The following is a 23761-nucleotide window of genomic DNA, read 5'->3' on the forward strand; positions in this document are numbered from 1 at the left end:
ACCTATCAGCCACCATCTGATCCAATGAATATCTGCTGTAACACTGAGACAGCCTCAATTTCAAATTCCCCAGCATTTTGGCAAATATTAAAAAATCAAATAGTATTTTTTTCTGAAGGGGGAGTCACTCACATGCATTTGTTTGGACAGTTGCATATTGCATTTTTAGTGATTGAAGAGAGGATGTCCTTTGTCTTTTTCTACCACAGCCCCCACCTTCAATAGCTGCAATATTCAGTAAACACACATTGTGTTTGTATACCATCTTAAATTCATTAGGCACCTTTAGTTATTAGGTCAATAGTGTTATAAAACTTTGAGATATTGTGGGGAGGGTGTTGCTATTTTTCTTTTTTCTTAGTCGAGAGGAGGATCCAAAGGAAATATGACTACTACTGTATTAAACCTAATGTTCAGCCTCCGCTCCACACAACAGTCATTTTCAAAAAGGCCCTTAAGGGCTATGGATTTCTGTATTTATGTTAAATCACCAGCAGATGTTGTCTTATACACAGTGGAGCAAAGTAACTTAATACATTTTCTCAAGCAAAGTTTTGACGTACTTGTACTTATTATTTCCATTCCATTATTTCAGTATTTCCATTACCTCATACCTCTACTCCACAACATGTATCTGACAGCTTTACTTTGCAGATTAAGATTTTACATACAAAACATATGATTAATTTAAAAAAGAATAAGAAGCAGTGCTGTATTCAAATATCCAGCATCTTATAAAATAGTTCAAATGAGCACCACCTCCACCACATATAACATGAAAATGTTTCTTATTGGTTAATACATCAGTATATTCTATAATATATTCTAAATATATATATATATATATATATATATATATATATATAACCTCCAATTGTTACTTTGTATCAAATGTGAGTGGAAACATTTAAAATAGGCACTATATGCCATATTTACTCAAGTGAGTCAACACATATTTTTAACTAGCCAATGCATCACATGGAGTCATAGATTTGATGCTATTTAATAACAAATAATAAAACTTTACTGTAAATAAACACGTTTGTCCTGTTTGAACTGATCTTTCTTACTTTTTTTTAATAAAAAAATGTCTAGAATAATGCCATTTTTGACAAGTTTGCACTTTAAACAGTAGATACATAGATATTCATCAATGCAAGCTTTCAGCTTCAGTGCTTATTGTATTTATTATAAATAAAAAACAACAGAAGCTATTAGATTTGTAAAAATCCTACTGATGTTTCACAGTGTTGATAACAGCCACTTTGAGGGAGTAAATACAAATAAATGCTCACATTCAGAACAGCAACACAACAACAGAATCCAACTGTTTAAAGTGCTCATATTATGCTTTTTGCCGTTTTCCCTTTCCTTTATTGTGTTATATCTTTTTTGTACATGTAATAGGCTTCCAAAGTGAAAAAGCCCAAAGTCCACCCCAAAGGGAGTTACTATCTCCAACAGAAAACACTGTTCACAAACTGCTCCAAACAGCTCTATTGTAGTCCAGCCTTTACTTCCATGACGAACGTGCGTCACTTTGTAACACACGTTATAATGCTCACCTAGCTGCTAGCGTGGCACGCCCTCATGCTCTGCTTCTGATTAGCTAGCAGTGCTTACCTAGGTACTGCGCATGTGCAACTCCCAAAAAAGATGGAACAGAAGTGTGATGCCTCACTCTGTAGCTAAAACAGAGAGCTCAACATACAGGGTGAAAAGAGGAGCTGCAGCAATGTGCAGTACAACAAAAATATGTTGTTTTTTGAAAATTAAACCATGTAAACCTATCCTGATATAACCTCGAAATACAATTATGAACCTGAAAATGAGCATAATATGAACACTTTAAGGTTTCTGTGGCACTTTTCTACTTGGCTTTTAAAGAGAGAGACGTGGTATTTCAAGAACACCTCACATAATACTGTACTTTATATTACACATTTACACAGCACTGTCGACGTGGCAAACTGACCTAATAAATCTGGTACATTCAAAACGTAGAAAACGGTGTCATGACGTGAAGTGATTGAGGACCAAATAAAATAAAAACAAAGTCAAAGAAGAATGGTTAAATACTGTTCAAGGGCTTCTCCCTGTGGGACGGCTGTAGCCACAACGAGACACGTAAAAGTGCAAATAAGAAAGAAGTGCTCCACTTGGGCCAGCAACCCACATTGTGATTACGTGACTGATAACACACTTGACTTGAATCAAGTTTAAGGCATTATTATATGGCATCATTAATTCATCCGGAGTCAAAAAGTCTTCTCACTGATGAAAAACTAAATAAGATAGAATGTAATAAATGTAAATGCAGTTGAAGACTTCTTGCAACAGGATGAATAAAATAATCTATGACAAGAGCAAAGAAAGTGCAGAAATTAGCATAAAATAGAAACAATCTTCTTGGTGTTTATCCACTGTGTTGTTGTTTTTTTTTTTTTTCTGCAAATCTGCATTTTATTCATTAGAATGCCTTCATTTAATGGGAAAAAGATCAGCATTATATCGCTGCCATATAGGCCTACAGCATTTCAAACAAATTTAGGAGACCTATTGTAAACCAGATGTAAGTTGCCAGTTGCATATCTTGAAATCTGCTGCAGGAAGTTCAAAACAGATCAGCCTTGACCGAAACGTCTTTCAACCCAAGGCATTTAAGCCCATTGGGAAGACTTTGAATGCACTTTTTCTTTTTTTATAACTTGACACATCTGAAGTGATTCAAATTAAGAAAAGAAGAAAAACAAGTGCAACACTACAGGTAACAAAACATGACTTTCTTAGAGGCACTCCTATTGAAGGCTTGCGCTTCGCCAATGACGCAGAATTTGGCAGAAAATTATGAAATGCTACTTTCCGTGATGGAGGGCGCAATGTCAGTGATGGATGCAATAAGTCTCTAACTTGGGTGACATTTACAAAAACAGCTTCCTGATGACATTAAGGTAAGCGTTTAAATTGAAAAAATAAAACTCAAATGGGACTCCAACCCAAAAACACAAAACAAAAACAATTCCATTGATAGTGACACAGCTGCTCAAAACAGCAAACCATAGAAAAAAGTAGCAAGTGGAAGACTGAAATTTTACTGAAGAGTCAAATATTGACTAAAACAAACAAACAAAAAAATTGTAGGTATAAAAATGGCAAAACAGCTACAAACTATTCAAACTGCTTCAGCAAGACTGGAGTTATATTCTGTATGATAAACTTCTTCTGGAATGTTTTCTTCACTGTGTAAAGTGACAGGTTCAGGTCAGTGTTTTGGGATATGTTGTTGTACAGCTACATTTCCGGCATTTGTCTTTAATTTCTCCTCTAACTTCAGTCCGATTGGCCGTTCTGGCAGCCTTTCAAATACAGTTCGTCCTGTGACAGATGTCCATCAAAGCCGTCCATATAGAGGCTGCTGGTGCTGCTTCCGCTGCTGCCCAGGAACGTACCGACCGCTCGGCCCTGACGAGCGTGACCGACGGCATCGCTGAACACTTTGTTGATCTGCTCCTCTGAGGGCATCCACCAGTCCGGGTTTGAGGCACAGTGCATCCGGATGAATTCTGGCAAGAAGATTTTCAATCAAAAAAGAAAAGAAATATATACTTTTTTTTTTTTTCCATAATTGGAAATCAAAGCACTCCTTGATTTGTACCAGGGTTTCAAAAAGCATGAGGTTTTGAGTGTGACACCACAGGTGACATTCACATTAAAGGCATTAATGCTCAATCTCTTATTTTACAGAGATGTGATCTTTGTGTATGTGGGATCGGCGTGAAAACTAATTTGATCTGCCCTTCAAGCGATCATAATTGAGATTTTTATGATAACGATGTATGAAATGACAATGTGACCATATGAAAGCTGCAGAGAATTATCATCTGAATCTGCAGCAGCTCTTTTTCAATGAGATTTATAGAGAGTTTCAGCTCATTGTTTATGTGAGGCCCACAACATTACTGTTTTAGGTCACTCTCACCGCTCTCATAGTGTTGTTTTAGACCGCAGCTGGCAGCTGTTATAAGAGAAGGAGCTCTAAAAACTGACTGTACACTAAATGCTCGGCACCAAACAGACAGCTGACAGACACAGTTAAAGACTAGCTGGTGAACAGAGTGGAGCGTTTAGAATTTAAAGAGACAGATATTTCCCTCAAGAGTTGGTAGTGACCAAACACAGAGCTAATAGAAGAGTTGAATGTTAGACATACTTTGATCAGATGGACATTTAAACACAACTCTAAATGATTGATCATGTTGCTCCGTAACTGCAGGATGTGTAAATTAACACGTTCACTATAACTTAACAGGTGATGGTAAGTCAGTGTTTGTTTCTGCTGCCCCCAAAGTGGCTAAAGAAATACTGTTATTGCAGGTTTGAAATAATAAATGGTGAAACAGTGGAAATGAATGAAATAGCTGTTACGCTCAAGGCTAGAGTTAGACCTTTTCTGTCAGTGAAACACTTTGAAATGCCTTGTTGTTGAAAAGTGCAATGATCAATCGGCGTAGGAGAAGAATAAGAAAAGAAAAACAAAGCATGAAGTTTGATCAGTTGAATCTGATCGGTTACAACTAAAAACACATGACCACGATGTATCAGATCTTAAACCGACATAAGTCAACAACATAAGTCTCGTTTGAGCCCATAATTAATGAGCTCACTTGATAACTACTGCTGCTTTTCAAGTCTGAGACCTAAGCTGTAAAAGTGGAGTACTCTAATACGCATGGCACTACATCATTCAAATCACACAAACATTTTATAGACATTTGACAGAGCTTCTGGCTGTCTGACAACTGTACGAGTTCTACCAGTGTTTCAATTCCCAGTGTTTCAATGATAATGTATTCCAGACTGAAGCACAATGCAAACACTCTTCTAACTCAACAGACATTTTCCGGCTGTGTACCTCTGAGGCAGCTGACTTTGACGGGGTTGAGTGGTCGTCTCTCCAGGCCTGGATCTCCTGAGTGGACCGAACGCTTCCTTTTGCCCAAACCGCAGGAGAACTTGAGCTCGTCCGTGGTGAAGACAAAGCGAATCAGGTAGCGCAGCAGCCGCCTGCCATCTTTCTTAGAGGAGTTGACGGCTTCGTCCCACTGCTTATTAGAGATGAAGAGAGGGTAGTTCTCCAGGAGCTGCTTACTGCCCTGCAGGGAAGAGGAGGTCAGATGATGTTATGGTCGGAAGGCGCTCAGTTATGTCCACAGCCTGGCTCCAAATCTGACTGCATTGTCTAGTTCTGTCAGATTTGAAACTGATTTTTAACCTTCTTTTAGGGTGCACATTATCTAATGTCAATTTCACTAATTTGCCACTTCCTGTATACTTATCAGGCAAAAAAAATACATTAATATACACTGAAATCCTTTATGTTCTCAAACAGAAATGCTTGAATAAAAACACAGACCTCAAAGACTGTTTGCTGCTCTTCTTCCTGCAGAGACAGAGTTTTCTTTAATTTCATATTTTCACACAACTTAACAACACAATTAGCACAATGAAGAAGTTACTGATGCAGGAAGGATGTGATGTTGTATTTTTACACTTTTACACTAATATACTGTATGCTACTGATCACACATGCTTCAAATAGCTGTGAATAATACCGCTGCTTGTTTCCTCACCTCGGTGAGCTGCTCCTCTGGCATCGGCTGGACCAGCTGGTTGTGGAACTCAAGAACAGTCTTGAAGTAGTCGAGAGCCTTTTGACAGGGAACTGCATAAAAACACCATGTTACCATGAATACAAATACACTGTCAAAATGTCCTGCAAGCAAAGAGATGACCCATCTTGTGTATAATTTAACAATCATGTGCAGATCAAATTAGCCGGTTTAGTGCAATATAGGTTAAGGTAACACAGGGGAGCTCCGAATGCTTTGGGGAGAGCAGAAAAGGTAATAAAAATAGATACTATTAAGACTGTTGCCCCAAACACTGTGATGCAATTAGAGAGTGAGAGGATGCCGCTCTCTGAAACTGATGACAGACAAAAACGGAAGTTATTAAGGTGTAATGATGATAAACTCGTGTCGCTTTAGTACTGATTAATGCATTAGTATTTTTACTAGAGATATACAGGCAGATACAGATGACTAGTTAAAGAAAGAGCATGAACAAATGAGTAGTATTGAAACAATTAGTTGATTAATCGATCTACATAAAATTAATTGGCTATTTTATTGACTTAAACCATAATTTTATCGTTATTTTTTAGCCATGTTAGCGCTGTGGTTATAGGGACGGCAATGTTGGTGGGTTTTTCCACCACTCCTGTCCAGACTGAAATAACAGCAACGTCCACGTCAAGTCTTTGAGACGTGACTTGAAACTTTTTCAGGTCCATCGATGCTTTGTATGAAAATTACAAGAGCACAATAGTCAAAATCTCAACCAAGACTTCTTTTCTTAATGTAAACAGGACATTTACCGTAATGAATCAAAGCCTCTGTATGTGTCAAATAGTTAAATGGGAACAGTCAAAACGAAGGTGAAACTGTGCAAAAAGTGTCTGTCTGGAACATCGTAGCGTTTCTATACATCACTGCTCCTGGTTTTGATCGGACATCTTTGACATCTGTGATTGGTCACATTTAAAACAGGATCAGTGCTAATCCTGAATGTAACTATGCTGCCTTATTATCATCCCCTTAGCTTTTCAGAAAAACCTGTTATGATTAGGCATCTGTTATTTCTGTTATATTTGACCCATCCCAAAGAATAGACCTCAAAACCTTGTGGGATCCAGGCTCTCACTACTGCACCTGGGATATTCTCCAGCTTGTTGCGAAGCTCCTCGTTCTCCTGCTGCAGCGACAGCACCTCCTGCTCCAACTCCAGGCAGCGTGGACAGCAGCTCTCCTCCTCCTCTTCCTCCTCAGGCAGCGTGGACGAAGGGTGGCCGTACGACTCTGACGGAGTCGGTGAGCCCCAGCCTCCCAGATTATGTCTTGGAGGAGACAACCCTGAGCCGGGCTCCGCCAACGGACACTGCTCATCCTCCAGACCGGCAGCCAGATGTTGCTGCTGCTGCTGCTGCTGCTGCTGTGGCGGCGGCCCTGAGAGCAGATAGTTCTGAAGGGAGTCTGTGAAGATGCGAAGAACGGCAGAGGTCTGTTGTTGGTTCAAATGGCTTTGTTGGGTCTCCTCTTCTGGGTCTGTGGTGGAAGAGCTCTCTTCAGGTTTGGTCTTCCCCAGTGAGGAGCAGTGAGGCCCCTGTACCGCCCCTGGCCCCTCCTCCAGCTTGATGTTGGAGGTGAAGGAGGAGGAGGGCTCCAGGAGGCGGCCGTTGTTGAGGAGGCTGAGGACTCGGCTACACTGCTGGGCAAAGGCATCCAGGATGAGACGATTCTCTACGGCAGAGAGAGAGGGAAAATCCAGAGGTCAGAGACAGTCACCTTGTAGAATGTTTTGTGATAGAGCGATGTTTTCAGAAACATATTTTAGTGTACTGTTTAGCTGTAAAATGAGAAAGTTTGTAACCCGGTCGCCATGTTAAAAACAGTCCGATAACAATTGAGGTTAGAAGTAGACAATGCAGTAACATAATCTTGACTCATATTTGATCAGCGCTGCCTAGTTTGACAGTGATTCTTTTTTTCACAGATTATGTCTCATGTACTAATGTCAGGATACACAGTTTGTATATTACAAAATATGACAAAAGATATTTTTATAAAAGTTACCTATTGAATCTTTAAGTAAAAGTAAAAGTAATGTAATGTAATGTTGTAATGTAGTAAAACTACATTACAAGTAAAGGTTCTTAAGTATTATTAGCTAAATGTACTTAAAGTTAAAGTACTTGCAGTAAAATGTCCCCTGCGACTGTTATAATTTTATACTTGGCATTATTGGATTGTTAATACTAATGCATCAATGTCTAAGCAGCATTTTACTGATAGAAATAGGTTTTGCTATTTTGGACTGTTTTCTAATATTTGCTTTTATTGTGTAATATTGGATAATTTGACCTTTGGGACTCAAAAATGTGTTTAATGTGAGAGGGGACATTTTTGGATCTGCCGACTGAACTCATAGACATCTGAAACGTGAAAAGGGGCCCCAGCTAGACATTGCTTTATTGAAAGGGGTCACAAGCCAATAGGTTGGTAACCGCTGGCTTTATTTTATTTAATGCATCCTATTATTTAAGCTCAAATCATGTTTTTTAATGCAAAACTGAAATCTGAAAAGTATCCAGTAAGTTACCTCTGAACTGTAGTAAATGAGAAGCAGAAAGTAGCATAGAATGGAAGTACAAGTACCTCAAAAGTAGAGTACTTAAGTGATGTAGGCTACTGCTGAAACTTAAGGAATTGTCCTATTGCAAAGCAGCAGATACACTTGTGGAAACAATATGAGTGATTCTGTGTTTAGTCCTCACTGGTTTTGGTTCCTTCTGCCTCCCTTTTCTTTCCCTTTTCCTGCCAAAGCTTTCCACATACAGTAGGCTCCTCTGCTCATAAATGTCAGCTTGATTATGCTGATTTATTCAGATGTCAATAAACTCTAAAGTCACAGAATCTGCTGTGACCAAACCCAGCCGAGCAAAGAAACTCAGCACAAAGCTATTGTCCAGAAACGAGCCTCAGTGTACAGTTTCCCTGGTAGTCTGGGCACGTCTCAATGAGATGATCTCACACATACCTCCGTGTAATGATTATGAGTCCACTGTCCTCACACAAACACACACACACAAATATACTCACAGACAAAATGAGTTCTAGGCGGCCACTGCTACGTTGCCACTCGCTCAGACGTGTCTATCAGCCTGGCGCAGATGTGTCGCATTTATTAATATGCGTGCTGTCTCTGTTTACCCGTCGAGATGTATCTGATATCATTCGCCTGCGCCCCCCACCCTCTTCTCTGCTCTCACCAGTTCTGTGGCACTGTGAGCTGAGAGCCTCATAAAATTTCATTAAAAACAACACGCTCGGCAGAGACAAATTTATGAGCCCCATTTATTTTAATCACAACTCTTTGGGAACGGCTTTTCAATGCAATTTGTGTTATTGTGTGCTGAACTGATTGCTGGGTCCAGGGGTCCCTGCTGCCGCTCTTCATGAGAAGTGCATCAAGTTGTTTTGGGTTTTTTTCAGCCATGAGAGGGACATTAAGTTGCTCCCATCATGCAAATACAAATCACTTTGATGTGTCATTATCAGTAAGAATGCATGGCACGTTTAGCTGGAATTGGATCGTGTGTAAAATGAGCAGAGGAAATATGGTTTTGTGTGATTATTTCATAACTGAAATCAGGACCACGTGCATGCCAGAAGGGATGCAAACAATGGGTCATCAACACTGAAACCTGGGCTTTATACTTCCAAAAAAAACAGGCTACTCTTTCACAGATTGAAGTGGGTTAAATATATGAAACTAATGCCTATTTCTAGATTAAACCTGTGATACTATGTACACATTTTCCAATTCTCATGTTGGTCTAGGTGAGTTAATACAGTGCAACCTGAGCTCAGACCGAACACTCGATTCTCTGTAAAGCAACAATAACCAGCAGCAAATTGAGACTCGTGCTTCCAGCAGTGATAAAGAGATTAATATCTGATTAAAGGATGAGATGTAATGTTTCATTTTGTAACTGCCAGGATTAGGTTCATTGCTTTCATTTTAATGCTAGTTCCCATGGACCCGCCCTCCACACGGGGAACACATTTCTTCCTGAGCCTGCACAGCCCTCTAATGAACTGCAGCTGAGGAGAAAAATTAGCATGGAACAATGTGTTTCAACTGGAGATTGTGAGGGCCCTTCTCTCTCGCGTGCGTGCGCGCACACACACACACACACACACACACACACACACACACACACACACACACACACACACACACACACACACACACACACACACACACACACACACACACACACCAAAACACACAAGTAAACACACACACACATAGACAGACAATTACAATTTTTAGCACATGCACACTGGAGATTCAATCATGGCTGCTCTCATTACAGCAGCAAATCAATCACTGCTGACAGGAGGAGAAAGAAGAAGGAATTGGAACAAAAACATGAAGCTCAGGTGAACAAAAGAGATGCTTGATTTTAATGACATATTGTTTCATCTTCTATTCAAGTTTATTGACTCTGTAGAAGATGTATGCTCAAATATCTGGGCAGCAAAAACTCAAAATATACACTAGAATCTGAGGACATGTAGCTCAGAAAAGTCTCAACATCCCAAATCTAAATTAATAACAGGCCTACTTAAAAGATGGAGCACATCTCCACATATTACCAGGAGTCACCACACTCTGAACAAGTTTGAAACCCACCTGAGCTGATACCATAAGTGCAGTCTGGAGACAATCTGGGCTCCGCTCTGCCGCTGCTGGCGCGCTGCTGCTGGGTACCAGGAGATGCTGCCGCCGCCGCTGAGGTGGATGTCGGGACCCTGCTGCTGGGCCTGTTCTCACATGGGAAACGACCCTGCTGCTGAAGCGTCGGGTGATGCTGTTGGCTGCTGCTGCTGCTGCTGATAGCGACGCTGGTTTGGTGGAGCTGCTGCAGACGCTGCTGGTGGTGGTGGTGGTGGTGATGATGGTGCGGCTGGAAATGATGCTGCTGCTCGGGATGGAAAGTGAAGTGATGTCCGTCGCCAAAGAGAGGCACCTCGACCACAGCGGACCTGTCAAAGCGCGACTTGCCCGCCGAGCGTTTGCTCTGGAAGGTTTTTAGGGTGCTGTACGGACCCCGTTGTTGTCGGCACATCTTCGGGGCGCAGGGCCCTTCATCTGCGGGCTGCATCTCTCCCTCCATCCCCGCCAGGTGTCACAGCGGCGGAAGGCTCCGGGTCGGTACTGTGGCGTGCTGGTGTGACAGGCAGCTGATGACTGTAGGACCAGATCCGTCACTGTCTGGTTCGGTTTCCCTCATACACACTGTGTGAAGGGTGGGCTCATTTACTGACAAGCCGCCGCTCCAATCCCCAGTCGGGAGCGCCGATACTGAGACTCCTCCAGAGGGAAATACAGGCGGGACTTGTGCGCCGCTGCCTGCCTCCTTTGTAGCCACCATCCACAGAGAACAACGGGCGCTATAGCAGATGTACAATCTGGAAACGAAAAAAACGCAGAATGAAATTCTACAAATGAAAAGGCAGAGGCCATTTTGCCACTGAGCTCAGAGCATCAATAGAGCAACATGAGCGCAAATGAAAGAAAAGGCCATCCACACCATGGCATCCAGGCTACTTAAAACGAGCAAATTATCCAATAGAAAACACTTAGCTTTTTTTTAGCCTATTTTTGCTTTCTCCAAAACAAAACAATAATAAAAAAAAATGTAGGCCAATAGCCAAATTGGATCAATAAAATGGAACAAATCAACAACAAAAAGAAGGAAATATGATCTCATAGCCTACCTTTAGTTCCTGAATTCCACATTTTGTTTTATTTTTCGGATCCATAGTTATAGGCCTACTTTTTTAAGTAGCCTAGGCCTATAGTTAGAAGGCTAACTGTCAAACAGAATTCATCTCATGTTTTAAATCCTTTTAATTTAAAGGCTGGTGTGCCAGCTGTCGGGTAGCCTACAGGCCTAAAAGTTTGCAGCACCACATGGGGGCGCCACATCAATAGGTTACAAACAGAAGATTTAATAGATGGAGAAATGAAGACCTGCTGCTGATTAACATAAATATTTTTTTTCTTCTCTCCGTTTCAACAGCCCAGACAGGTCGGTATTATTTTGCTTCTGTGTAATATCAAAACACATGCAAGTGCTTAGTCAATATTGTGTCTAGACACCAAACTGAACATGGCTGTAAAAGCTAATAATGAAAGATTTATAGGCCTGAAGGAATGGTCTGAATAAAAACATTGATAGGCTGATACAATAACCTTTAAGTGGTGATTTTCATTAACGACCGAATCAAACATTTACAGAAAATAACGGAGCAATAACGGAGCATCTGAACGCAGTGTCAGACAAACAGGTTTGTAAATTATTCTGCAAAAAGTTTCAACTTCCTCTAAGATACTTCTTCCTTGAATTAGCCCTACATATTTATTCACATGTGTGAAGTGAGCTTGTTACTTTCACTGAAGAGAGGTTTTATTGGATACAAAAAGTGAGAAGTAGGCTATAGGATAATGATTTAGTTTGGTTTGTTTATTCTTCAGGGACTATGCTACACTCTCTTCTTCTAACAGAAATATGACAGAATTAGCTTAGAAGGCTAATTGTCCCCTGCAGTGCCTGGGCAGGTAGCCTATTAAAAAAAGACACTCCACAAATGCAAGTATAAAGATTATAAATGCTAAATAAAAATGTCCACAAAGTGAGTCAGTCAAGTCAGTTACAGAACAATATCTGGTATCTAAGCTTTAGCTAACTGTAGGTCATAGCAGACCAAGTAGCCTACACCTGTATTCAATTTAGCAAAGGTGTGCATTATTTCTTATGGATTCAACTTTGGATTTGTTACAGGAGGAACATGTTTACGTAGTCTCACTTTAGGCTACATGTTTCCTCTGAATGATAAGGTCCTGTTGTGCTACATGTTTTTTTTTTTTTAGACATTGTTTGGTCTTAAATGTAAAACATGATTTTATTCAAATCTATACGCTGCTGCACTGTGGGTCTCCCCTCGGGCAGAATAAACTCGTGAAGATCATGTACTGTATGCATGTTATTTGGGCAACTTTGCGGTTATGGGAATAATCGGCACCGCTCCGACCACTACCACCACGTGAACGCGCGCGTCCGTTAAATGGGGGGTTACGTGCGCGCGTGCACAGCTAGAGTCACAAAAGCAGCAACTCTTCAGTGAGGTGGGCGCACAACTTCTGCACCGACAACAACAAAACGACCGCGGGAGTAGGCTAACTCGATTAGGAACAGGAGAAACCAGGAGCAGATTGTTGGACATGTTTGGATGAGAAGAAAGTTCAGTGATGATATTTTAAAAAGTGACAGAAGACTCAATTAGCCTATAAGGATTTTCTCAAATTGCAATTTGAGAACTTTTGGCTCAAAACGATTCGGATGGTGTGAAGATGACGGTAACATAACTGTACACCTCTGGATCGCTGCGTTTCTCTTCCAGTAAATTCATCTCAATGAAGAGTCTGTAACCCGGACCGACACACTCGGCGGCCGGGAAACTGAAGCCCACAGGACGTAAACCCCCACGGCTTGCCGGGATGGTGCGCCTGCTGAACTGCCTGCTGCTGGGATATCTGACCTGGAATCTGCGGATATCGGACGCACAGGGGGAGTACTGCCACGGCTGGCTGGACGCTAATGGGAATTATCACGATGGCTTCCAGTGTCCGGAGGACTTTGACACCATGGACGCCACCGTGTGCTGCGGCTCCTGCTCGCTGCGCTACTGCTGCGCGGCCGCGGACGCGCGGCTTGACCAGGGCAGCTGCACCAACGACAGGGAGGTGGAGAACACCGAGTTTGCAGCCCGTAAGTTTAGGAGTTTTAAACTTCCTTACATAAAAAATAAAAATAAAAAATGCTTTCATCAAGGTTTCCCCAAAGTGCAGCATTTAGCAAAACTTCACGTAAAAAGACACATTAGTTCAGAGTTGAATTATGTTGGGAACAAACACCACAAATACATCATGTATACAGTCCTAAATCAATAGAATCTAACCCTAAATGAAATTATAAATAAAGTAAACAGATGCATACACGTTTAGTCTAATTTATGGCTTATTCGGTCTGGTTGATCTTTAAAGTTGGTTTTGAAGAGGTCAGAGGTCAGCTGAACAACATCAATAAACAAGGAAAGAAAGCAGGTTTCAGTGCCTTGCTCATGGACACCTCGGATTCAAACCTTCAGACCAGACAGACTGCTGTCATATGAAATTATGAGAAATAAGATGCTATTCTGTAAATGTGGTGCATCTACTCAAACAAGACACTAAAGGTCTCTTCTGTGGGACAACAAAGGACGACATTTGCACTATTAAACACAACATGTCGAGGACAACATGTTAATGTGTGTTAAATTATTATTTCTTTAAATCCCTGCAATTTTGTTCCTTCTTAGAAGTAGCCTATATGGTCTGTTTTAGACGGAACGTTGTTTGTGTGTCACCTTTTATTTCAGTTTTCATGCCTTTCCAGCGTTATTCCACTAAAGTTTCCAGCACCTTTTTCTCTCAGCTTTCTGTGGCTTCATTTGACCTGAACTCACTGCAGATTGCTGTCAGGATTAAAAGGAAAACTAGAGGAGTTTTTGATGACGCGGTCTGTCAGTCACTCAACAAATGTCCTTTAAACGAACGCTTTGCAAATTCTTAAGCAGAAAGTTGCACAAAACATAGTTAAGATTAAGTTGGATCACAATGCAGGAATGTATTCAAAAACTTCTACCACACAAGCCGGCTTATTGTGCTGCCAAATATTAAACACATTCACTTTGACTTTGGATTTGCCAACCAAAGTTATCACAACACAATGAGGCAGCAACTCAGACTCAAAGTGTTACATTAACCCACTGTTAGTTGTGAAATCTTAATAATAGGTCACTTTAACCCTCAACGTTTTCTTTTTCTTTAAAAGTTTTCTTTAAATTTCCCTAACTGATTAACTATGGGGCTTTAACTGAATGGACTGTGTGCTCACAATTTCCTATTTTTTCCCTATCAAAATAAACATTCGCTGATTTCCTCCCAAAGTGCGAATGGGCTTCACAGTGTAACTTGAGCTGTTTGTGTTTTCCACCAGGAATGGGTCTGCTAGGTTTTGTTTATAATACTATGAAGCACTTAAAAGAAATTATCTGATTAATTAAAATAATGTTTAGTATCACAATTTTAGCCACCATAAACAGGACAGGCTGCAGTTTTTAGTGACCAAAAGGTTACTTTCACAACTCTATAAGCACAACATACACATTTATAATGCACTTCAATGTAGTTTTAAGCAGATATGTGTTTAATGTATTAATGTTACAACTCCTAAGCATCCATAACTGGAGGCTGCTGAATAAACAGGAGACAGTTGTAATAATAAACCATTAAAAAAATCTGCAAAAAATTAGATTACAGCGTCATACACTCACAACACTCATACGATTATTTGTAGGGATGCAACCAACAATTATTTTCTTTGTCAATGAATCTGTCAATCATTTTCTCGATTAATCAATTAGTTGTTTGGTCTATAAAATGTTGATCAGTGTTTTTCAACTCAAAGACAGTTTACTGTCACAGAGGAGTGAAGACACTAGAAAATATTCACATTTAAGGAGCTGGAATCAGAGAATCTTTAGCATTATTCCATAAAAAATGACTCACACCGATTAACGGACTATCAAAATAGTTGGCGATTAATTTAGTAGTTATCGGACTATCAAAATAGTTGGCGATTAATTTAGTAATTGACAACTAATCGATTCATATTTGTTTGAATAGTGCTATTAAATGTTAAATAGTGGAGTTAAAGTAAAGTGTTTTGTCACATGTAAACACATTATAATAACCTGCAGCTTTCGGTCCCATTAAGGTAGTTCCCATAATTGATCCTAACCTGCCTGTGTTTCCTCCGTCCTCAGAGCCCATCTACGTGCCCTTCCTAATGGTGGGAAGCATCTTTGTCGCCTTCGTCGTGGTCGGCTCTCTGGTGGCCGTCTACTGCTGCACCTGCCTGCGGCCCAAGCAGCCGACCCAGCAGCCCATTCGCTTCTCTCTGCGTAGCTGTCAGGGCGAAACCATCCCCATGATCCTCACCTCCGCCCCCCCGAGCCTCCGCGCCCCGTCGCGACAGTCCAGCACGGCCACCACCAGCTCCAGCTCGGCTGGCGGCGGCAGCTCCATGCGGAGGTTCTCTCTCGGAGGTCAAGGGCAGCAGCACGGTTGCCTGGTGTCTGCCACCGTCTCCTCGTCAGCCTCCACCCCCACCCAGACCCCTCAGACTCTGCCTCCACCTCCACCTCCCCCCTACACATCCCCACCAGCACCCATGTCAGCAGGCACCCAGCACTCGTTGCCCTCCACCCACACTCAGCTACATCTCCACCAGACCTCCATGCCCTCTCAGAGCTTCCTCCTGCCACAGCAGTACTTCTTCCCCCTGCAGCCCGACGCCTTCTCAGCGGCCAAAGGCTTCGCCGACTTCGGACAGAGCTGACTAGGCTCCCAGCAGGGGAAGTAGAGGGAATACAAGATTTGTACATGGTTGGCTGTGAGCCTGCGAGGACAAACACACTACAACACAGCTGCTGGTGTTTGGGTGGAAGGCCTGGGCCGACTGAACAGACACAGAGAGCGCGACAGAAGGACAAGGGGATAAAGTGGGACAATGCTGCGTGGCCTGAGGCGCTTCCCCCTTCTGCATCACAGGACACATCAGAGTTCAACAGACCTGTTAGAGGCAGCAACAGTTTTGAATCTTGTGCACTTTTATTTTATACTGTAAACAGACCTCATTAGCCTTATATTTTATTTTTTTATACGGGCTGCTTTTCAAGGTGACATCTTACAATACAGACTAAAATCTTACACATTTATCACAAACCTTCCTCAAGAAACAAAAAAACTGAAATACTGCACAGGCCGGCACCGACACTGTAACTCTGAGCATTGTTTCATTTTTAGAAATAGATGTTGGAAACCAGGGAAATATTGTTTTTTGACAATCGCAAGGACCTCTGAAAGAGGGGAGGACTTGATACACAAAAGGACATTTTTATTTAGGAGGAAATGGACTTTTATAAGATGTTGTACAGGCATTATACCCAGAGTAGGGTTGTCATATTGATTCCCTAATTTACAGCAAATAAAATGTTGTCTCTCAGTACCTTCTGTGCACGGATACACGTGAAGTCTGTTAAATGATATTTTTGTGCTCAGAAAGAAGCCTCATCATCACTCAGACAAAAAAGGAAACCGGAGCGGTCGGGCCTGCACAGCAGCTCACTACCTGTCGCTCATTCTTGCGCCAGACTTCACAGCAGGAATGCGGCGCTGAGATCAGTCATTGTCAGTGTTCAATGAGCATGGCATGGTCACAGCGTTAAAAACAACTCGCCCCAGAAATAGAGGTTTAGGTTGCACCAACAGGTATAGCAAAATCTCCACAAAGACTGTTCTGTTCTCCAGTTATCTGACTGTGAAATAGGCTTGGCAATCAGTGTGTCATGAAACCTGTTCAGTCTGAGGATGTCTGCTGCAGCTTTCAAGTCAGTGCTGTTATCACCGGACTGTTCAATCACAAAATACGGCTTACTTGACAGATTTCAGCGTCAACTTCTTCAGGTCTTGTTCATACTCATGGCGGTCAGGTCGAGCTTCAATTCTCACATTCCTCGCTCTGCTTATAAAAAGAAAATACAAGTTGTGAACAAGTTTTGATGACATTTCCAAAATCTTTTGGATAGGTATAACGTTTTTATATCTTCGCCAGGCCTCGAAAGTTTCCAGTTTCTTTTCCAAGTTAGAGTCCTGATTATTACTCATGCTGAAGGCCTTTACTTTATTCTGTCTCACAGATTTCACAGAAATTTAAACATTTTTCTGGGTCCGAAACTTCTGAAAACATTCTTGTCATAACAAAATCCATCAAGTATTTAGGCGATCACAGACTGTTAACAGTGTACGATAGCGATGCTACCGTTTGTATTCTGGTTGTGTGATAATGAACTAAATATAGTGATGAAAACACACTAAGACAATAACTTCTCGATTACCAATCGGCTGGAGATTGCACCAAGACAGGAAACGCACCCCTCGAATTCCCCAGCAGTGTATTCGTCACAGATGTTAGCACTGACCATGATTTCTTATCAAAAATGTGCCTTTTTGGCATTATTTCTTTGTCAGCAGATCAGGTTGACATATTGCAGTAATGGAACAAGAAGAATCAAATGCAAAATATACGTAGATACACCATCTGCTTGAAATTACTTCTGATTGACTTCTTGAACCAACTTCAGTTTATTTGGCTACACTGTAAACAGATGAACCAGTTTTTCTTCCATTATAGTTTTGGCAAACTAGCTTTTTTTTTTTGAAGATATTTTTAGACATTTTATGCTTTACTTGGATACTGTAGTGACAGAGAGAGGGAAGACCTGCAGCAAAGGGCCCTGGGACACCAATGCTGTGGTAGTAAGGAATCAGCCGTTCTGGTAAGTGCTCTACCCAGTGAGCGGTTCATAAAAAAACAAAACAAAAAAAAGTGATTTTTTTTTTTCTTCTTGATTTATTGTTTGGTCTATAAAATGTAACTTGAGTCACTTAGAATTAATCTGGGTGTTTATCTACATGAACAGATTACTGTGTGATTGGGATCGCAGACAGTGTGAGGTCGACTAAATGCAAACTGATGTTTTTCCCTGCCTTTTCCTGTTTAGGTTCCCACTGTACCGTTTGTCGCCACACACCAGCACAAGACGACAGTGATTTCAAACCTGCAAATACACAGAATAATGAGCAATGATGTTCACATTGTTCCTCCATGATTGTAAAGTTTATTTCAGTAGTCCTTCATGGCAGTAAAAGACAACACTTATAAGTTTGCAGTCCCAACATGCAGAACAATCATCGAACAAAATGACGGAAAAGAAACAAATATTGAAAAGTAAAGTTAAAGGTGCGTTTTTTTTCTCTTTTGTAAAGTGATCAACACTTGAGGGAGAATCAAAGTAGTACAGTTAAATATTTCAGAGAACAGTTTGTGTTATCCATTCATGCAGCCCAACGACTTTCACAGACAACAACGTGTGTTTGATGTTTTCTGAAAAAAGAAAGCAACAGTCCAAGCCTTCCACGACGACGACATCCACATTCAGCGGTTTGGAAATTTTTGACAAGATGACGACCAATTAAGTTTTAACACTAAAGACCAGCAGAGAAAAATAATCACTTAACCCTCACTAAAGAGCTTTCCTGTAAAGCAGAAGTACACGACATAAAGAAAACAAGTTACAAACATGTACACTCAAGAGAAATCAAATACTGAAATCAGATAATACCAGATGTCCAATACTAGAAAGGTACATCGAGTGCATTGTGCAACATCTCCTGTCGAAGCGAGCTGAGCATCAGAAACTCCCACAGTCAGGTCGAGAGTTTGACCACACACACACACACACACACACACACACACACACACACACACACACACACACACACACACACACACACACATACACACACACACACACACACACACATATACACACACACACACACACACACACACAGTCATACTGCACACTAATGCTCACACTTTCCCATACGGGCCATGCATCAGCACACAGTAGTACACCATAGCTATATCTGGAGTCGTGCAGACGGACAACTGGAGCAAGCTGTGCACGCACGCACACACACACACACACACACACACACAAAAACAAACAAAAGAAACACACCAGGAGACACCAGAAACTCCTAGTCTCACATGAGGACACAGACATGCAATGCATATATATAGACATTAACCACAGTAGAGGTGACACACAAACAAACAAACACACACACACACACACACACACGCACGCACAAACACACACATACAGCACATGCACATGCAACTAACACACACGCTCGCACACACCGTCAGAGATTTGATCTCCCACAGGGAGAAGAAAGCAATCACACAGACATTAAGTAGTCAATTATAAATAAAACAAGCAACAATATTAATATTAATAATGACAAGACATTTAAGAAAGCTCAGTTTCCTCATTCGATCTATTCTATCCTGCCCGTTTATCAGAGGAAGAAAATAAAACTAAAAGTTACAGACAGTTCATTACAAAGCCAGTCAATGCAAAATTCATACATTTCCAATATAAAAATACAAATCCACAAAATAACTATAGAGACAAAGTAGTTTCGATATTGTCGTGGAGTTTTCCTGGCTAATATTTCTCTCTCCCTTAAGCTAATGGCACTTATGTTAGAAGGATAAAAGCTAAATTTTAAGGGAAACACTATCACCACTGTAAGCTCCAACAAGACCATCGGAGAGCCTCCCGTTCACTTCTGCAGGAACAAATCTTAGTTTATACATGTGCCACATGCACTCTGTAGTTTTCACATTGTAAAAGTGCAATACTGTGGTGGGGAGACTGATTTTGTCTTCAGTAGGTGTGTGTGGAGCACTGGTCTAAGCTAGCGGGCTAAACTATTCTTGGCTATCTTTGTCTTCTATGAGGGAAAAGTTCTACATAGGCACCGTTGTGATTGTTGAGACAGGAGTGATGTGTGGAATGCAATTATTTGTCGAGAGCAATGCTTCTGCTGTAAAAACGGTGGAAACAGGACCACAGTGAGTTGCAATAGGTGACTTATAAACAAAGAAATAAAAAAAAAGGGACAAAATAAATAAAACCAGGGACGATCTCTACATACTTACAAAAATGAAACTAAAAAGAAAGTTTTGAAAGAAACAAGGATGAAGGCATGAGCAAATGTAAGGCTTTACACAATAGATGCTTCCTTAAGTGCAAAAAGAAAATTTTACAAATGTCTGCTCTGAAGTGGTCCGTTTAGTGCTGGAATACACTCAGGAGTGTGATTACATTTGGTTCATAGTTTTCCGAATTCACTTGTACATACGACTGCTCTTTGGCAATCTTTTACAAGTTCAAAGCCTCTAAAACTAATTATAGTCCAGTGTTTCAACTTATTTAATAATAGTGTTTAGGAGTTTGATTTTAAATTTAATTTAATGATTTAGATGATTTTCAATAGAGGAGACGTTCACATCAACAAACTGAGCGAGAACAGTGAAGGACTTCAGACCACAGACTGCTAAGAAAGCACAGTGCTCATCATGTCTGCTGGACACAAAACTACAGCTGATAGTGAACACAATTAGTTTTGTTCCTTGTTTTTGTTTTTTTCCCCCCTTTTTCAAAGACACTCTGTCCACCTCCAAAAATCCCCCTAAGTGCTGGAGGCACACACTCGCGCCTCGTCTTTTCCCCGCTAAGCTTCAAATATCGCCATTAGAAACGGCTGTTGTGGCACCCGATTGGCCGACCAGAGGGCCGGCGGCTCACCACTCGTTGGTCCTCTGTTTGGTGGTGTCGTATGCTCTGATGACATCCGACTGAGACACCACTCCGTTCTCGTCTTGAGAGAAGGCGTAGCCATCTGAAAAAGGGTCGAAGCAGTTAATACCGTGTACATCAGTGAGTCATGTAAAAAAAAATAATAATAAAAAAATACTCTGAACGTATAAAAAAAACACACACTTATAACAACTGAATAAACAGAATAACAAAACACAAAACTTAAAGCAATAGTTCAACATTTTGGGAAATCTGTTCATTCACTGTCTTGCCCAGAAGATCAATTCCACTCTCATGCCTGTCTGGTAAATATAAGGCTTCAGCCAGAAGCTGGTTAGCTTAGCTTAAAGACTGGAAACAGGGGGAAACTAACCTGAAGCTAACCTAAAAGCTAACCTGGCTCTGTCCAAACATAACAAAATCTGTCTACCAGCATATCTAAAGCACAATGATTAACAAGGTTATAATGCAGCATACCAATTGTTTTTCTTTCCAGAAAAAGGGACGCTCATGTAATGTAACGCTAATGCTAATACACAAGTGGCACAAACTAGGGCTTGGCTGTAGTTTCATATTCATACAGAGTGGTATCAATCTTCTTACTCTCGGCAAGAAATCGAATAAGCATTTTGCCAAAATGTCACACTATTCCTTTAAAATAAAATCATATGATGAAAATGATACAGTTAAAAGAGTTAAACAATTAATCACAGCTCCCCCAAAAGTTGTATCTGTAGTATAACAGCAGCCCTGTGATCTAGCACCTAAACTTCCCTACAGGGTTTCTTTCTTTCTGACCTTTGACCCCTGACTCACCTTCAGGTGTCAAATGACTCGGTCAGTACCTGGAGGCCAGCGGGGAAGTTCAAAGGACCCCGCTGAGACGAGTGCATTGTGGGGGAATAACAGCGCAACATTTCATCATTTCATCTTTATCTGGCTCTACTGATCTCAACTCAGGACACACCACGAGGCACACGAGGGGGAGGACAGGAAGTCAACAACCAGAAAAAAAGAGGGAGAGAGGCATCTATCAGGGAGCTAGAGGAGGCTGGCAGTTTTAAACGGGGTGAGGTTTGAATAATGAATAACGAAAAAAAAAAAAAAAAAAAAAGGTATCACACAACAACGGTCTCATCCCCACCTATGAGACAAACAAAAAAACAAACTGATCAGACAAAAGACAGAACAAAAGAGAGAAAAATAAACAGAAAACCAAAGCCATGCTTAGAGTATCATTGGAAAGTTTCCAATTTAACACCTGAGTTTTACTGCCGATACGAAAGCTATACTTCTTTGATAGCCAACTATACACTTAGTAGTAGAAAGTAAGTCTTTCTTATTGTATATGCAGAGCCTGATCGAAATTTAAGATTTTAAGTAGTTTGCAGCTGCCTGTGTTAATAATTTAATCCCAGCTGGATAATTAACGGTAAATAATACTAACATTAAAAATAATACTAAGCCTGTCTGTGAATCAGCTGCTGTCATTTGCCAGTGGCTAAAACAACGTTTATTATGAGGGAGGAGGACAAAATATCTTATTACCAAGCGCCAACTGTAACATTAATCCTGTCTAAATGGGGCCTTAGATACATTAGTGTTGTCTTATCCTGAATAACCAAACAGGAAAATCAAATAGAAATATATCTACATACATTGGAAAAAAACTAAACTGATTTAAATCAGGCAAAATGTAAATAAAAGAATAAGAAAACAAGATTCCGACAAATTCTTCACTGTCAACTTTCAGTACTAGTACTAATTTTTGACACTTTTCAGATGATAAAAAAAAGTAGTAAGATTCAATATTCATCACTGTCCAAACTGTATGTATTCATGTCTCTACCTCGCCATGAAAATAACTCATCCAACAGTTCCTATATGAGCAGTTTGTGAACGTTAAAAGACACAGGGACATGTGGGGCTGCTTGAGGACACAGTTACTCATATGTGTTATATGCATCTGGTTAACGCAGAGTGTTTATTAAGACAGGTGAGATGAGCAGAGTGTTACTGCCTCCCGAAGACGAAGGTTTTAGTAATACAGTATGCGTCAGAGGAAGAGTAATGACGCTCGATCTGTTCCCCTGACGAGGGAAAAGAATTTGAAGCAGATAAATCGAACGTGGATAAACTGAAGTCTTTTTTCGTTCCTCGGGGTAAGGGATAACCGACGCTTCCATCTTGAGGCACGTTTAGTAAGAAAGTCAGTAATCGAGAACGAAAAACAGACAGAAAGAAAGATAACTACAAAATATTGTGTAACTTACGGAGCAGGTTCTGCTGCATGGAGTCAGACCGGTACAAACTGACTGTGCTCTTCTTGAAGACGTTCTTTAGGAGCTGGGCCCTCTCCGTCAAACTACACACACACACACACACACACACACACACACACACACACACACACACACACACACACACACAGAGAGAGAGAGAAACACACAGAGAGAGAGAAACAGGCAGGGTGTTAGCAGCATGCTGGGCACCACAGGCAGAATTAATGAGCCATACATCAAGCCTGTGTCCAAGCACCTCCAGAGTGGATGGGCCTGCCAACTGCTCTACCTGCTGGTACAAACACCATGTACAGAGACAAAACTCTCCAGGCACAGGGGGAAAGAACAAAGTTTGTGCGTGTGTGTGGGTGAAATATTTGAGACAGCATGTTGGCCAGATTCATATAAAGCTCACAAATGTGTGTACATGAGTCCTCTATGCATACATAC

At 41.0% G+C, this 23761-nt stretch overlaps 3 protein-coding genes across 9 annotated transcripts in view; 1 reads left to right on the forward strand and 2 right to left on the reverse strand.

The window, feature by feature from the left end:
- Positions 1-1744: 1744 nt before the first annotated feature.
- LOC120567151 (BEN domain-containing protein 4) lies at positions 1745-11545 on the reverse strand. 3 transcript variants are annotated; one of them, XM_039814003.1, is made up of 7 exons: positions 11406-11545; positions 10318-11096; positions 6771-7358; positions 5631-5722; positions 5414-5440; positions 4913-5153; positions 1745-3563 (listed from the first exon to the last, which is right to left on the reverse strand). In XM_039814003.1, exons 2-7 carry the CDS (start codon positions 10799-10801, stop codon positions 3331-3333), a joined length of 1665 nt encoding a protein of 554 aa, XP_039669937.1. In that variant the 5' UTR covers positions 10802-11096; positions 11406-11545; the 3' UTR covers positions 1745-3330. The 3 variants fall into 3 exon arrangements, with proteins under 3 accessions (XP_039669937.1, XP_039669935.1, XP_039669938.1); XM_039814001.1 differs by lacking the exon at positions 11406-11545 and having other exon boundaries at positions 10318-11168; XM_039814004.1 differs by lacking the exons at positions 5414-5440; positions 11406-11545 and having other exon boundaries at positions 10318-11168.
- A 1057-nt stretch (positions 11546-12602) lies between these two features.
- On the forward strand, positions 12603-16801 carry shisa3 (shisa family member 3). The gene is made up of 2 exons (XM_039814005.1): positions 12603-13459; positions 15558-16801. The coding sequence occupies exons 1-2, from the start codon at positions 13189-13191 to the stop codon at positions 16130-16132; spliced, it is 846 nt and encodes a 281-aa protein (XP_039669939.1). The 5' UTR covers positions 12603-13188; the 3' UTR covers positions 16133-16801.
- Positions 16802-18444: 1643 nt separating this feature from the next.
- Positions 18445-23761, reverse strand: part of atp8a1 (ATPase phospholipid transporting 8A1) — a 108521-nt gene continuing 103204 nt past the window's right edge. For 4 of the 5 annotated variants that reach the window (XM_039813997.1, XM_039813996.1, XM_039813999.1 and 1 more), the window contains 2 exons: positions 23303-23394; positions 18445-21111 (listed from right to left, as the gene is read on the reverse strand). In XM_039813997.1, the coding sequence (XP_039669931.1) occupies positions 21014-21111; positions 23303-23394 (190 nt within the window). In that variant the 3' untranslated portion in view covers positions 18445-21013. Of the gene's footprint in view, positions 21112-22013; positions 22174-23302; positions 23395-23761 lie in introns of those variants that run through there. The other variant, XM_039814000.1, reaches the window with a different exon arrangement.

This window comes from Perca fluviatilis, chromosome 10 (assembly GCF_010015445.1).
Source record: "Perca fluviatilis chromosome 10, GENO_Pfluv_1.0, whole genome shotgun sequence".
In the NCBI taxonomy this organism is placed as follows: domain Eukaryota; kingdom Metazoa; phylum Chordata; class Actinopteri; order Perciformes; family Percidae; genus Perca; species Perca fluviatilis.

What these genes read in the sequence shown, in the direction of transcription:
- shisa3 (XM_039814005.1), top strand. Translation starts at nt 13,189, where the DNA reads ATGGTGCGCCTGCTGAACTGCCTGCTGCTGGGATATCTGACCTGGAAT. An exon ending in GAACACCGAGTTTGCAGCCC is followed by an intron (nt 13,460 to 15,557) that starts GTAAGTTTAGGA and finishes CTCCGTCCTCAG; the next exon opens with AGCCCATCTACGTGCCCTTC.
- LOC120567151 (XM_039814003.1), bottom strand. Translation starts at nt 10,801, where the DNA reads ATGGAGGGAGAGATGCAGCCCGCAGATGAAGGGCCCTGCGCCCCGAAG. An exon ending in CAGAGGAGCAGCTCACCGAG is followed by an intron (nt 5,441 to 5,630) that starts GTGAGGAAACAA and finishes CTGTCTCTGCAG; the next exon opens with GAAGAAGAGCAGCAAACAGT. An exon ending in AGCAGCAAACAGTCTTTGAG is followed by an intron (nt 5,154 to 5,413) that starts GTCTGTGTTTTT and finishes TCTTCCCTGCAG; the next exon opens with GGCAGTAAGCAGCTCCTGGA.